This window comes from Vidua macroura, chromosome Z (genome assembly GCF_024509145.1).
Source record: "Vidua macroura isolate BioBank_ID:100142 chromosome Z, ASM2450914v1, whole genome shotgun sequence".
Lineage (NCBI taxonomy): Eukaryota > Metazoa > Chordata > Aves > Passeriformes > Viduidae > Vidua > Vidua macroura.
The window spans coordinates 19,086,030-19,102,945 of record NC_071611.1 but is presented as its reverse complement, the minus strand read 5'-3'; the positions used below and the strand labels follow the sequence as shown (position 1 = coordinate 19,102,945).

General features: G+C 42.7%; 1 protein-coding gene across 1 annotated transcript in view; it reads right to left on the bottom strand.

The window, feature by feature from the left end:
• Positions 1-215: 215 nt before the first annotated feature.
• The window catches only part of NFIB (nuclear factor I B), a 190,539-nt gene continuing 173,838 nt past the window's right edge, over positions 216-16,916 (bottom strand). The window contains exon 3 of the mRNA XM_054002439.1: positions 216-1,459. Within this exon, the coding sequence (XP_053858414.1) occupies positions 1,212-1,459 (248 nt within the window). The 3' untranslated portion in view covers positions 216-1,211. The remainder of the gene's footprint in view (positions 1,460-16,916) is intronic.

Here is a 16,916-nt window from a genome sequence, read left to right as displayed (position 1 = left end):
GGAGGAGCAGGGTGTTATCTAGACTCCTGTCCAAGAAGAGAAAATTGGCACCCAGACAATGGGGGTCCAGAAAGGAAGGAAGGGTTAAACTAACATGGTTACAGCTACAGGGGTCCCTGGGGTGGGGGGGGGGGGGGGGGCCGGGAACCATTCCCCAGAGCAATGCAACACCTCCCCCTTTTTTGTTTAACAAGGTTTCAAGAAAAACATCAGGTTTATTTTGACATCAACGTAGGATCCCGAACGCTATAGTTACAAGGAAAAGAATAACAAGAAATGACACAATTGTTTTAACTATAGAAGTCCACCACCCTGTGAATCCCCAGCCCTTGAACAGTTCTTTGATCCAATCCTCAGATTCTTGCTTCACTTGTCCGATCAGGTTGTTCATGCTTCGAAGGGCAGCATGGATACTTGGAGCTTTTGCCATCAGGTTCACACAACAGAGTCCTTCAAATTCCTGGCATTCATGTCCATGCAGTAACAAAAGGAAATCTATAGCAGCGCGGTTTTGAAGCATGGCCTGTCTGGTAATTTCCTCGTCTTCTATGAGAGAGCTGATGGTGGTGGATGTGAAGTTTGCCTGTTTGACCACCCAGCACTCTAGATGGCCCAATTCACCTAGAGCTTTGGCTGCTGTGACCCACGGAAGGGACACAGCAACTCTTTTTGACTTAGCCCAATGAAAAATTTCTGAATTACAATTTGGGTCCAAATTGTCTGCACTCCTCTTTGCAATTTTGTTTGCCAATTTGTTTTTGTGAGTCCATTCACCAATTAAAGTTTGGTTAGGTGTCAATACAGACAACCGCCCTATGGTACATGGCCCTCCTAAAAGCCGAGATGGAATTCCTGCACGTGCCCGATCCCCACAAATCAAGAACAATGCCTTAGGGAGGCTTTTGGGACTTGAGTGAGATGGATTGTCTGTCCCAACATGGCTTATATTATGACACCATGTCTTTGCAGTAAACTCCCCATGATATTGTCTTATGATGTGATACTCGTTAGTGCTAGAAGGTTTTGGGAGAATGGAAGAATGTATGCAGTAAGATGCAGGGGAAGAACCCAATAACTCTAACTCTTGGGGTTCCTGAGCTATCTTGGGCAAACGCTGCAACTACTCCTCTAAGGGGTTCATGATCACCACAGCTTGCTTCTGATGATCTTTGTGTGGTCAGCGGGTGTGTGGCTCCGGAATTTCGTTGGACCTATATTTGTCCATACCTGATGGAAACTCTCCAGCCTGCAATGGAATTCCTACCAGACAAGTGGAGATAGGATTCTTTGCTGCTGGAGTGGACAGACATATGTTTTCCTGCTGAAGTGTCTGTGCCAGGGTCACCCAGACGTTTTGACACAGCTGAGGGATGATCCACACAGCTGACAGACTGTTCAACGTTAGCAAGATGACAACTTGGATGGGGTTCATCACAGTTGAGTGGGAGGTAGGTTTTCTCTGGAAGGGAAAAACAAACATTTTTAAAACCTGTTAAAAGTTTCTGTTTCTGCCAGAAGGAATTCACACCTAGGAAAATTCTCTTTCCTCTATCTGGCGGTGTCTTCTCTTTGAAGCATCAGCTACTTGCTTCTCATCCCCTTCTGCTTGTGCTGGATTTTTGGGGACAAAAGGTTTCACCCACTTCTGGAGAATCCACCAAGGGCCTGAGGGAGTAGCTACACATGCATAGCCACGACCCCAGGTCACGAGCTCATAGGGACCCTTGGTTTCCCAAGTTTTTGGATCCCTAATCAAGACCAGTGGATGCTGAGACAATTTGAACTGATTGCCACTGTTAAAATGACATACCACTGGTGGACTCATGTTTTCAAATGAACAGTTCAGGAAATTGATAGTAAACATGGCTTTGCAGAGCTTCCTCTACGGAGATATCCACACAGTTGAGCTGCTCTGTCTGTTTAAGACCTGCTTGAGCGTCTGGTGTGCACGCTCAACCACAGCTTGACCTGTGGGGGAGTGAGGGATGCCAGCTTTATGTTCCACTCCCCACTGCTGGACAAATTCAAGGAACTCCTTGGACACATACACTGGGCTGTTATCGGTTTTGATTGTTTTTGGGATCCCCAACACTGAAAAGCTTGCACTAGGTGCTGTTTGGCATGCACAGCCCTTTCTCCTGCATAGGCAGAGGCATACACGGTGCCTGAGTATGTGTCAATACTTACATGAATGTATTTGAGGTGACCAAAACTAGGAATGTCTGTCTGCTACACTTCACAGCTGCCAAGGCCCCGGGGGTTAACCCCCATGCCCATCGATGGCACGGCCTGGAGCTGGCAGTTGGGACAGGCGGCCACAATTGCTCGAGCCAGATGAGACCTGGCACATTTTGATGGTAATGTTGGTGACTCAGCTTTGCCTGTTGGAAGATGTCAGCGAGACATGCTTTTTCAACTGGTGCAGCAAAGGAGTCGGCTTGGCGATTCCCCTCTGCAATCTCACCTAGCAAATCAGTGTGTGACCTCACATGCATCACATAAAACGGATGCTCTCTGTGAGAAATCAAATAAATTAGCTTTGAGAGCAATCTGAAGAGATGTTCCTTCTCTGTTTCTCTGAGCACGGCCTGCTCCGCTCTGGACACTACCCCCGCTACATAGGCAGAGTCTGTTACCAAATTAATTGGTTCTGAGAACCTCTCAAAAGCTCTTACCACTGCAGCCAGTTCAGCCACTTGGGGGGATCCCTCCACAAACTCAACATTAGCTTCCCAATGCTGAGTCTGTGGATTTCTCCAAGTCATCACCGATTTGTGGGAAGCCCCTGATGCGTCTGTGAACACTGTGAGAGCCTTGAGTAGTCTGACTTCTCTTCTCCTGAGGAATGAGGTGGAATTCCTCATTGAACAACTTGTGAGACAGGGCATCGACTGATATTTGTCCCCTGTAGCTGTCCAGAGATAACTGGAGACTAGCATTGCTCTGGAGCAAATGCTCAAACATCCCTTTGGTCAATCTCTCAGAAAAGTTCTTTCCCTCCTCAGAAAGTCTGACCGGAAGGTGAATACATGCAAAGTCACAACCTGCCAATTCACACAATCTCACCCTGGCCTTCCAAGTCAGCTGAGCTATTAGTTCTTGTGGCTCAGTGATGGTCTTGGATCTTTGATGGGAGAGGAAGACCCACTCTATAATCAAGAGCTAATCCTTCTGCCCCTCGATCCATTGGAAAATCAAACCATGCAAATATGGCAGCTTTCCTAGAACAATGAAATGGAATGGCATGTTTGGCTCACACCGATGAGGCTGGCTCTCTGACAAGGCCTTCTGTACCTTTTGTATTGCCATCTTTGCCTCTGGGGTCAGGTCCCTGGGAGAGGCCAGCCCCCTCTCCCCCTTCAATAACTTGAAGAGAGGGTCTAGATCCTCATTTGTGAGGCTTAGCCAGGGTCTTACCCAATTCAAAGACCCACACAAAGAGTGGAGATCTGCTAGTGTTTTGGGATTGCAATCAATTTCCAATTTCTGCGGAACAGTGGTGCTGGCAGTGATTTCCAAACCCAGCTATTTCCAAGGCGGCATCCTTTGAACTTTGTCTTCCTGCAATTGAAATCCAGCAGAGGTTAAAACCTTAACCACTAGGTCAAACTTGTGTTGGAGTATAGAGTCATTGGGAGCATACACAAGCACATCATCCATGTAGTGAAGGATGATGCCATCCTTTCTCTCCACATGTACCGGAGACAGTAATGAGGCTACATATTGTTGGCATATGAAAGGACTCGATTTAAAACGCTGAGGCAAGACTTTCCAGTGATAGCACTTCATTGGGGCTTCCCGGTTGATGGTGAGAACCGAGAATGCAAACCGTGGGGCATCTTCGGGGTGCAATGGAATTTGGAAGAAACAGTCCTTGATATCTAGGACAGCCAATTGCCAATCTCAAGGGAGCATTGTTGGACTAAGCATCCCTGGTTGGAGTAGTCACATGTCCTCTATAATTTTGTTTATTTCTCAGAGATCATGGAGCAACCTCCACTTATCCTTTCCCGGTTTCTTTATTACAAAGGCTGGGAAATTCCAAGGGCTATCTGTCTCTTCTATGTGTCCTTGAGCCAATTGTTCCTCCACGAGCTCCTCAAGCGCCTTGAGCTTCTCTTTACTCAAAGGCCACTGTGCTACCCACCTTGGGGTATTATTCAACCACTTTAACTTGTGGGTAGGGCGTTCCACAACGGCTATTTTCAAGAATTCTGGGGTGTCTTAGGAATGACCAATTGGACTCCCCACTGGGACATGGTGTCTCTCCCCCACAGGGGGGCCTTATAAACTGCAACAAATGGATGAACACTTGCCAATTTTCCATCGGATCCCTCAATTTGCACAATGCTTTTTGAAATCTTTGCCAGTGTGGTTCCTCCTATGCCCTGAAGTTTGCCAGCCAGAGGCTGCAATTCCCACTGTGATGGCCACATGATCTTAGGTATTACTGTGATGTCCGCGCCCATGTTTAGGACCCCCTCCACATGAGGCACTCTGACCCACAGGCTAGGTTGCATGCCATTGAGGGTTTATTCTCTCCCACCACCTCTGCCCAGTAGACTTCCAGTGATTTTCCTTCTGCTGTGATTTCTGCTGGAACAGGAATGGCCTGGGCAAGAATTTGTCCCTTTTCTATGTAAAATGGTGGGTGCAAGCAGCGTCCCAACAGCATAAGGCCCGTTATCTTTCCCTTAGTGGTCATGGGAGCTACCTCTAATCTCCAAGGGTGTGTGTGCTGTGTCCCCAGTAACAAAATACTCACTGTCCAGTCCCTTGTGGTAAACTGTCAGGTCCTGTGAGGTGTTTGACAGGTTCACTATAATGACTTCCCAATCAGTAGATCTGAAATTAAAAACTTTGGTAGTCACCAGCCGAAATCGGCCTAGCAGCTGCCAAACCTTGTTAGTTGAACATTTGACACTTATTTTTCTGCTCCCCCTCCACCATGGATCCCATCCTGCCTCTTTTTTTGTTGAGAGAGAGGTGTTTTCCCATGTGAGTCCCGCTATATTTATATCTTTGCATGTGGTTGTACTAACAGCAGGCACGCACTGTAAATTCAGGTTTTTTTTGTTTGTTGAACTTTTTCTGTTTCTGGTTTAGGGGGCAGGTTCTGGTGAAATGTCCTGGTTTCTTGCAACGGAGGCAGATGATGTCTGCTGCAGCTGGTCTGATGACACTGTTTGCCTCCTTGGACCTGGTGCCACAGCTGCCGCAAGCTATTGGTATGGCAATCCTGTATTGCTGTCAGGACTACTGAACAGTTCTGCTTTCCTGGTACAGGCTTCTATCATCTCTGAGAGACTAGGTGATGGGTCAAGGAGAAGGCTGAGAATGATTCTACGACAGGTCTCATTAGCATTCCTCTGAGCCATTTCTTTAATCAATTCTGCCTACACCACTGGATCTTGTACTTGTCTCTCCACTTGTGTTCTCAGACAGTCTACAAACTGCAAGAAATTTTCTGAAGGAAACTGTTTAATGTTAACATAACTGCCTTTAAGTTCAATTGTTGGTAGCTCATGAAATGTTTTTCTGCAACATTACAGATTTTATCTAAAACTGACTTAGATAACACTCGAGTTTGTTTTTCTGGGCAGTGCCAGTCACCTTCACCACACAGGTGGCCCTGTGTAATAGGGTTACCATCACTGTCTTTTGCTTCGCCAGGAGTTTGTTGAATCTCCTGTAACAGTGCTGTTAAAGCCCTTTGCCACCTGCCTTCCCACAGGTCATACTCTGAGGGAGTTAGCAAGCATCCAAATAAATCTTTGATATCACTGGGTACCATCTCATTTGAATTAAAGGTTGCCCTCATAATTCCTTTGAAAATCTCACTCGATCTCCCAAATTATCTCTGAATTTTGCAGATTTCTTTTTTTATTTTGATAGGATAACGTCTGGTAAGCCCTGGTGCCGTTTCTCTTACCAAGATAAACGACAGGTGCTACAGATGGTTTGCTGTCATCAACATTTTTCTGAGTTGCTAAAAATTCTGCTGCTCTTTCAGTGCCCAGAGGGGCAGGGGGTATGACTTCCCCCACCCCTTGGGGTCTGGCAAGAGGCAGCTCTGGTCCCCTTGCCGCGAGGCAATCGCCTCCCCCCCCGCCCCCGCCAGGGCAGTGGGCTGGGCTTGCCCCCTCTCCACCGCCATCCGGCTTAGAGGCTGCACCGGGACCACCCCTTCCCCCATTCCCGTGGCAGCTCGGAGAGAGGCACAGGGAGGAAGGACGGGGCTGAACTGCCGAGGGCACAAAGGGATTAGGCAAGGGGTATGGAGTGTGGGAAGGGATTGGGGGGAAGAAAGGATTGTGGGAAGAAGAAGGAAGCACATGGTTCTGTCCATTCCTCTCCAACATGTGCTCTGCAAGTTGCAGGGACCCTGCCACACCTCCAGGGCTCTGGAAGGAGAGCATTTCACCTTTGAAGCAGTTAGAACTGTATTCTTGAGAGAAAACAGGTGTGAGAGAAGGGTAGAGGGAAGAGGGTCCGATTTCAGAACCAGGATACTGTGGTGGAACAGGGGAATCAGGAAAAGGATTGGTTGGAAAGTTTATCTGTGGCTGTGTGCTTTTTTTCGCTTCTAAAAGCTGCTTTAGGGCTTGTAAAAATATTGGAATAAATAGAGAAGCTTTGTGATCACCATTTTCAACTTTTAAGGTTAGTAACTGTCCAATCTGATCCCAAAATGAAATGGAATTCATATCCTGAATGGTATAATTTGATAATTCAACTGTCATCCAGCAGACAAAGTGGACTAGTTGCTTATGTGGGAATGTAACATTAATTAAAATATTGTTAAGTGTTTTAATGTACTCTTTTGGCGGACAGACAGCTTTGCGCCCATGATACTGCTGTTTTAAAAGCTGTTTGTCCAATATCTACCTCGAGACACAACGCAGCACGAATCTCCTCTTGCACAGAGAGCACAGGGAGCAGGGGGGGGAGAAGCCGCGGCACCGGGAAGCACGACTCCCGCCGCTTTCTCCTTGCTCCCGGGGCACGGGGGGGTGTCCCGCCGCCTTCCTGGCTTCAGGCACCCGTCCCATGCCGTCCCCACCCCCGAAATGCTCGGGGCGGCTCCACCCGCCCCGGGGCTCCGACCAGCAGAAAAAAGACGCACACAAGCCCGCTTGTAACACAAACTGTGACTGGTAGGTCCTAGTGCCCCCGGCAGACACAGTTTCCACGGTCGCAATGGTAAAAGCTCCCCTCCCAGCTAGGAGTTTTTCTCGGGATATCACGGAGGGGTCTTACCGCTGCTATTGGATCGTGATTGTCGTGCGTAGCAGCGTCAGGAGTCCTTGCCCTGGATCGGCTTGCTTCAGGCGCTGGCAAGCTCCCGACCTCACCCCCGTCACTTAGAGCCAGTCAAAAAGCAGCTAATAAGTAACAGGGTAGTTGAACTTCCCAAAGAGCTTTTGACACCCTCAGTTAAGGGCTCCAGCTTCTGCGTGGGCTTTTAATGTTTCATAAAATATCTGCATTGGGGGCCAACTTATACTTACCTCCTCAGCCCCCTGTAGTTACAAGGCTAGCCCAGATCTGAGAGAGCTTTGGGGGGAAATATTTCAGGGAAAAACCATTCCCCAGAGCGATGCAACACTAGAGCACTTAATTCCCTTTAGCCCATGGGAGGAATACACCAGAACAGATATCCACACTACTGGCCATGGAGGATCCCATGTTGGATCAATTCCTTATTTCCTGAAGGCCTGCTTGTAGGAGTTACCTCACTTTGGAGCAGAGGAAGAGTGTGAGGAGGAAAAGGCAGCAGAGAGGAGCTGTTATGGACAGACTGTAACCTCCTATTTAGCCTCTTGTGCTTCTTGGGGAAGGGGTATGGTAGAGGATTTGGAATGAAAGACTGAAGTTATTTCTTGGAAAAAGGGGGAGGTGGAGGGAAAGAGATTTTAGTTTTTGTCTTGTTTATCACCAGTTTATGTTTAAATGGCTATAAATCAAATTAATTTTCTATATGCCAAGTATGTTTTGCTTGTGAGGGTAATTTTTAAATGACGTATCTGTCTTTATCTCAATCCAACAGCTTTTTCATCTTATTTTCTCTCCTCAATCCTTTTGAGAATGAGGAGTGAGAAAGTAGGTGGGCAGGGGTCTTGCAGACAGAAAAGGTCAGCCCACAACAGACACAAAAGGAGAAATTCTGATTTCAAGAAAGTTGAATTTCCAGCATATACGTACAAATAGTTTACCTGCACAGTGTTCACCAAAAGTTTGAATAGCCTGATAAGAAAAGAAAAGAAAAAAGTAAAAACACTTAAAAATTAAACCCAGGTGGAACTCAGGAAATATTTCAATAGATTATTGAAAAAAAAATATAAATAGCAAATCAAAGTTTAAAATAAAAACTGATGGAGCCTCTAAAACAGAAATAAAACTTTTAAAACCAAACTTGGATGATGTACAGTTTATTTTGAAAGTACAAGGTACAGTTCAATAGCCATTTGGTTTCAGAACCTAGAATTTTTTATTTGTACAAAGAATGAAATGGTCAAGAAAGAAAACCTATTAATAATTCCTGCTTCCACCACCTCTACAACAATCATCTTAACCTATTCCTTTGTACTTTTTTATTAGTAAGTCACTCCTCGACAATGATACTGAAAGATAACAGAAGGAATTAAGGCATTACATGTTCATGAACAGACATCCACAAAAGGCGCTAAGAAGCACAGTATGGCACCAGTCTGGTTTGAAGTCCAATCATGACAGTTTAGTAAATTTTATCCAGATATTCTTATTTTGATATGAATGTAATTTTTACATTGGGTGGAAAAACAGCTTAAGAAAATATGTAAAAAAGTATTTTATTTGAATTTGAGAGCTGAAGACTCTACCATCTCTTTTGGTTGCTTTTTAGTAACATCAATCTTTAAAAAAACAAAATCTACATTTTTAAAATTTGATTTGAATTGAATTGAATTAAAATTAAATTGAATTCAATTGAATTGAACCAATTAATTTGGTTCAACTTAAAGGCATTTTCCTACTACTGTATGTCATATATATTTGATAAAGAAACCACTCTATATTTCAAGCACTCTAAATTTCCCACAATCCTTTTTTCTGAACTCCATATATATAAAATATTTCTTCCTCCAAGATTATCTGTTCTTGCTATAGCTTTGAGCTATTGCAGGACAACCGTACTGCTTCACTATCACTGCAGACACATGTAAAAGCCACAGCAATGCCCCAGTTGGATGGGAGTGTTGATCTGCTGGAAGGTAGAAAGGCTCTGAAGAGGAATCTGAACAGTCTGGTTCAATGGGCCAAGGCCAGTGGTATGAGCTTCAAGAAGACCAAGTGGAAGGTCTTGTCCTTGAGTCGTAACAACCCCATTCAAAAATGCAACTGGCTGGGGGAAGAGCAGCTGGAAAGCTTCTTAGTCAAGAAGAACCTAGGGATGCTGGTCAACAGAGGCTGAACATGGCCTAGCATGTGCCTAGAAGGGCAAGAAGGCCAATGGCATCCTGGCCTGTTTCAGCAAGAGTGTGGCCATCAGGACCAGGGAAGAGATCATTCCCCTGTGTTTGGAACTGATGCATCTCAAATCCTGTGTTCAGTTTTGGGGCCCTAATGACAAAAAGGACATTGAGGTGCAAGAGTGAGTCCAGAGAAGGAAAATGAAGCTCATGAAGAGTCTGGAGCACAAGGTTCATTAGGAGCGGCTGAGGTTGTTTAGTCTGGAGAAAAGTAGGTTCAGGGGAGACCTTACTGTGTTCTAGAACTACTTGAAAGGAAGTTGTAGCAAGGTGGCAGTCAGTCTCTTTTTCCAGGCAACTAGTTATAGAACAAGGGAAAATGGCCTCAAGTTGCACCAGGGGAGATTCAGGATAGTAGGAAATTAGGAAATATTGAATATTAGTAAAAATCTTTCTTTACTGAAAGAGTGGTTAAATATTGGAATAGGCTGCCCAGGGAAGCAGCAGAATCCTGGAAATGTTCAAAAAACAAGTATACTTGGCACTTTTTGATAAAGTTTACTGGGCAACTGAAGGTTGGACTTGATGATCTTGGAGATCTTTTCTAACTTTAATGATTTTGTGGTTCTATGAGTAACTTGCCTGGATTTTTTCAGTTCTCATTACTTTTTATGATATGGTTGTTTTTTAAACTACCCATTCAAACTTTAACATTTTTTCAGGCTTTTGGAACTTCTATAGCGCTTAATATTTTTTTTAAGTTAACATATTGCATAGAATCATAAGATAGTTTGAATTAGAAGGGACCCTAAATATCATCTACTCTCAATTCCATATTTATATACTTGCAGATACAAATAGCCTTTGACTCTATTCAAGGACCCCACTCTGGCCCTTTGCTTTGCAGATACTGCTCTTTATCCTCGGCAAAGAACTGAGAAGCATGTCAACATCCTGATGACATACAGGGACTATTTTCTGCTTCTTTGCAAATAGGAATACCTTTAAAGGAGCACCTCTCTGGTATCAGACTTTCCAGCATCATTATGAAATTTTCATCATCTCCATTTGGTAATGGCCCTGTTTTGCTGCAAGAGTTTCTTTGTTCCTAATGTATCTGGCCCTCAAACCACATTACTTTTTAAATATCTTTTTTTTTTCCCTTTATCATTTTTTTGTCATGTTTCATCTCTCCTTTTTTGTACATCTTTTTAGCAGACAGCTTCTCTTTTTCCCTTCCTTTCTTGTTTTTGTTTTTTGGGATGGTTTTCACTTTTGGTTGTTTTGGTATTGTTGCTGTTCTTGCGGTTGGCTTTTGGGGTTTTTTGAAGCACAGCATTCAGATTCATCAGAGAAGATGTCAGATTAATTTCTTTCCACTTGAGAGGACTGAAATACTAAATTATTCATGAAAGTGTTCAAGTCAGAAAAGAAGTCTTGCAAGGTGATTGTGAAATTAGTTGTTAGATTATCATCACCATTAAATTTCTTACTTCTTTTGTGCTGGATTAATTAATTGCTGTCTAGCCGAAAAAGGCACATCCAGTCAGCATAAACCTAATCAGAAGACCAATATCTTCTAAGTGTTAAGGCAAAAAAAAACCACATAGTAAATGAGGAGAACAGAAGTTGCAACTCATGCTACGCATGTTAACAGCAATAAATGAGGTTGGCTCTGAGCACATTATTGGCAAAAATATATGATTTTAAAAATTTTGCACTCTGTGCAGCATACAAATTCATTCACAAAAAATGACATACACAGGCAGACTGAAAAATGGCAACAACTTGTTCAATAGTGTCTAAAGGCACCTCTTAATTATTTTTAGACAATGCTTGGGTTTTTTATCCCAGCCTTTTGACCTAGACACCAAATCCCATCTAGCAGGTGGGTTCCTCATCTGCAGATTTTTACAGCAAAACAATGGAAAAACATCAGGCAAAACCAACATGAGCACTCTTCCTGTTACTCTTGATCCCTCTAAATTGATCCTTCTAAATGGCAAACCAGGCCATAATTCATCAGTACATTCCTGCCCTTTATTGACAGCAGCTCCTATAGTCACTTTACAATGTTTGCCCTGCAGCTTTGTTCATCAGGTCACCTCTGCTACACTCTCAGAGCAGCTCCTCAGCTGCAATATGCAACACCACTGTACAGGACACGATTAATTCATTTCTGAGCTGACTTGCCATCCAGATATACATCTCTTCAGCTTTTTAAATTTTGATCCCTTTCAATGAAGCCATACTTTAGAGAACTTTTTCATTAAATAGGTATTTGGTAAGGGAACTAAGACTTTCACCCGGGTTCTGAATGTACAATCAAAATGGAAACGGAACCATTCAGATCATGCAAATTGTGCAAAGGAATGCCAATAATCAGTTAATTTGTTAACATTTCCTCCAGCTGAAGAATTAGTTTTTGCCTATTAGTATAATCAACATCACTGAACTAGCTGAAAAGAAAGAACTTAATACTGAATGTGGAATATTAAATGGGAATAATGTAAAAAAATTGTAAACTCAGCTTGGGGAACTTTATTCTCCAATTATTCCTGCATGTGGTGTTCAACATTTCCAGTAGCCTGCTGTGGAGATAATGTACTGTTTATGTTGAATCAGGCATCTCAGTCGTGAACTCCCACGTACAGAGCCCATATATGGAGTTACGTAGTTCTCAGGAGAACTTTTTATCTTTTTCCAAAGTATCAGATTTCTTTATTCAGTTGGTTTAGGCTGTCTTTACTGGCGAAGGTTTGCACTTTTCCAAATTCCTTCTCAGAGAGGAAGCCTCAGCACTAAAATACAATTGAATGCTACATTTTTAGCAATGCAAAGGCTCTGGCTTTGAGCAGCAGTCATTAATATTTCCTTTTTTCCTATAACTGCTAAGGTAATGACATCACTGGAAATAATATCCCTCTATTTATTTCCTTAGCCGGTGAAACTTTCTGCTTAATCAAAGACCAGTTGTGGAAATTAGATGGTTTTTCATATTTCAGAAACAAAAAAAGCAGAGTAGTACCATGAGCCAAGGCAAACAGGTAAATGTTTTCATTCTTTGCAAGGTTTCTGACTTGCAAGAAACCTTTGACTGCAGAGGAAGCGATTTTGATTCCTTCACTCAAACTAGAAAACTTCAGCTTGAAGAATTTGAGATCTGTTAAAACTCTTAATGTAGCTGAGGGACTTCCACAGAGAGAGAAAGCACTGCTCATCACTCAAACTTTGTGGAAACAAACTATGTTAGAAGCAAAACCTGGTTCTTCCAAAAATGTGAATTGAGGTTGTAATAGTAGTTTCTTACTTATATGAATGGGAACACCTAGAACCCTCAGTGAAATCTAGGAGCATAAGTTCCTGTAAAGTAAGTAAGTGCTGTTATGCTATTTGACCATATAGAATCAAAGATACAGGAAGGTTAAAGCCTGGCTACTCCAGCTTTCAGCCTCCATGGGCTTTCATTTTGAAAATGATTATTGGAAATCATCCTTCAGTAGACTGTGCTTCTGCTGAGAGCACTCACAATTAAACATTTGATGACATACATGCATATTTATCAGCAAATCAACTGGAAAGTTCAATGCGTAGCTCTCAAAACACAACTTTGAAATTATATTGGCTTCAAGAGCTACTTTTTCTTATGAAACAACATTAAACATTGTTGAGTCTATGTGAACTTTATAGTCTTCAGCATCCGCTCTGTCCTTTACTAAGAGTTAATGATAATGATTGCGATTTGACCCATGCCCCTCAGGAAATACCTGCATTTTTTTCTTTAAAGTAGATTTTTAATTCAGCCCAAGTACAGATATTATCCATGTGCCTGAACACTGGCACACAAGATCAAGAGCAGAGCACATAAGTTTGGTGTCATTAGACCGGGCTGGATGGAGGCATTAGAGACTAAGCTCCTGCTTATAGACTGTTTTTAATATTTCTGCCTTTAATCTCCTATAGATTCTGTGGTACAGCGCCTGGGACCTACCAGAGTGCTACATTTATCAGCAAGCATAGAGCACAGTTTGGTCCTAGGGCAGGATCCTGAGCCCAGCTCACACCTCCCTGCTTTCATAGCCTGGGGACTTGACTGAAGCACAGAGCCCCAGAGGTATTGTCTGTCCCAGGGAACAGGGAGTGCAGACATCCTTGAAGCTGCTTCTAGATGCCATTAATTTGAAACATTCCCTTTCTATACCAGTCTTTCCTTAATTTTGATAGATTGTCCCCAGTCCACTCTTTTAACTGCTAGAAAACATAATTCAAAATCAGAATTTTGCCTTATACTATGATCAAGTTGCAGGAATTTTCCATTTGCTGGATACTTCTGGACCAGACCTCTCCACCCATTGTTCCACTCATGCCTAACAAAGCCCTTCAGAAAGGCTATTTCTACCAGCATATCTCAACCATCTTTTTAAGGCTTTCTTGCTTTCACTGCAACTCTGGATCAAATACATAAAAGGGAAGTTGTTTTTCCTTAAAATACTACAATCACTTGACTGTCTCTATAATAATAGAGACAAAATAATCCAGCCGCAGCAATAAAACACATGGCTACCACAGACTCTCAGCTTTTGTTCATTTATTTTAATAGTCACCATTAAAAACTGGATTTAAGTGTGGCCAAGACAGAATATACCTTTATCTGAAGATTAAATTCTGAGATGACTGAGCCCAGCAGGTCCCACCTTCTGTTGAGACATGAGGTCAGCCAACCTTAAGTCAGACTGGAGATAGTCTTCTGATATAGTGGTGCTGTGGTATAGCTACTTCTTGCAGAATTGCTGCCACTGGAGGTGAAAAGAGGGTAGGATATCTGTCATCTCTGCAGGTGCTCTTGGTGCTCACTTGTCCCTATATGGCTCCCTGGGATGAAAAGGAATCTTACTTGAGCTCCTTCTCACCCATTGTTTGCCACCTCCCTCCTTGGGACAGAGTGATCCAACTCTACCACCTTTCATCCTCAGAAGAGGCAAGGAGAACACACGGCATGAGGGAACCTCTGATTGACATCAGGCTGAGATAGTGGGGAATGGTAAGTAAGGAGCCTTAGCAATTGAAGAATTAGGGCAAAGGCAAGAAGAAGGAGATGGCTTAATTGAAGAATTAGGGTAAAGAATTAGGGTAAAGAGAAGGGGATTCACTGAGCAAAGTGGAGAAGAACCTTGTGAGCCTGTGGAAAGACAAGGACAGGACTGGCAGCAGGAGTTGTTTATGAAGGCAGCTGTTAGTCTGGATATGTCAGTTGTTCATCTCTTCAGTCCCTAGAACACTGGGAATAGAGAGTTTTAATGTTTCACAGTGAGATGCTGTGCCAAGCCAAATTTCATCCTTGAGCACAGGACAAGACTGCTCCTTTTCTAGTTTTATCCTAGTATCATCCTCCTGTGACACTCTGAACAATTATCAAAATCCAAAGTGAATTAACTTGTAAATGTATAAGATAGCAGGGGTTTCTGTTCCTCACATTATTCTTTGCTGAAACATCACAAGTCTGAACAGAAGGGTTATAAATCTAAAAACTGCTGTGAAGGGGTCTTGCATTTATCCTTAAAAACATAATGATGTGACAGGAAAACTAACTACAAGAAGGCCATCATTTTATCACTCGATTTATCTTCCCTATTCCACTCTTTATGTAAGTGTTTTAAAGATCCCCAAGATTTCTTAGGACCAAAGATTGAAAGCCACTATCCTAAAGGAACATGCTATCCACAGCAGATACTGTTGGACCTTCCTATTGATACACCAGTCCAGGCTTGCCAGGACCCCATAGCTCTTGCTGTTGTCTCCTCCTGAGCAGAGAGATCTTGGCACTCGTAAAGACACATCACATTTGTAAATGTGATGCCAGCTTAGCATGCCCAGAAGACACTAAGTAAAGAAGCTTAGCAGGTGAATGTCTGATTGCAGGAATTTTTTTGCATGATCTGCTTACCTCACTTTCACATCCTCCAAAGTGCCTTAACTCCTCTACAGTCCACATATTAATATTTCCAACTTGTGAAAGCTCTGAGTCTTAGAGGCATCCTGTTATATTTAGTTAATTTTCTTATCACTAAGTGTATTTTATGAGTACTGTGGTGTTTGTCTTCCTCTCTGTTCATAGTAAAAACAAACTAACATACTAGGTATTGGATACAAGTGAATTTCTATATCACATTCCTTTTAAAGGAGGGACTGAGGGTGGGAGGAGATCAAGCCACCTAAAAAGAAGAAGGAAAAAAAAGGCAACAAAAGGAAAAACACCAAAACATCACCAAGAAAAAAACCCAACCTTATCTTTGTATTCTTGTCTCCATGAAACAGAAAATACACTCAGCTTCTAATGGTTATCACAAATCAGTGTTTTCTGCTCTGTGAAACAAATCTACTATAAGTAGCTGTGACATTTTTCCAGTGTACTTCAGCAGAAAACTACACTGAGGGAAACATTTCAATCTCAAATAATTTGAGAGGGAGGTGTTTTACAATGAGAATAATGCCTGAAAAGTGTTTTAAGTACTAAAGCCCCCACCTACCCTTGGGTGACCTCATTGCATTGTGTGGCATTTCAGCACTCTAACTGAGGGTACCGTTTGTTTCTTGAAACATCAGCAATTACCTGATCAGAGAATTTCTGAAAATTGAATAGACAGCTGCTTACAATTGATATGGTTCCAGCTTCACAGTGCTGCAGAGCTTGATTTGTCAGTTATGTGGAGATACATCTCTTACCCCTGTCCCAGCCCTTAGTGTATCAGCCTGTATGCCCAGAACAATGTGTGCTGGTTTTGGCAGCTGCAGTGCATCTAATTATAGCCAATGGAGACAATTGTTTTAGTAGTGAGCATCATCTTAGCTGCAGAAACTATTACTTCTGCTTTGAACATCTGCTTTCACCCTAAGGCACCCACTCAGGAGAAAAAAGAAAAAGGTATACATATTAAGGCCTGGAAAAAATACATGTCCACCTTAATTTAGGTGCTCTGGCAGCAATATAGATGTTTTTAAATAAGATTTGTTAAAAATCAATTAAAGGATTTCATTGACTCCCAGTAGCATCAGTCAGTTTTTCCAGAGGAGAGATCCCACCCACTCCTCGATCCCTCTTTTTTTAAAGCAGCAAAGTTCTGTTTAGATATCACATAACAGCATGTGCAGACACCCAGTGTAAGAGAATGTTGATATCAAAGACTGGTGGTGTCCTTATAGCTCTCATATATTGTTTTTTTCCTTAAGTTTTATATTTTTCAATGTTGTGTAACTTTGTTCATTCCATTCTTTGTCTGGAGAACATACTGATATGACAGAGTAAGAAAAATGGACCAGGGTACAACACAATGGTGAATCCCATAAAAGGTAAATCATGTTCAAGACGCACTTGAATGCTTGCTCAGCTCTCTAGAGCTTTCAGCAGCTCAGTCTGTCAACATTTGTGGGTAATAGTGGCTGCTTTCATGTCAAGGAACTTAAATAAAC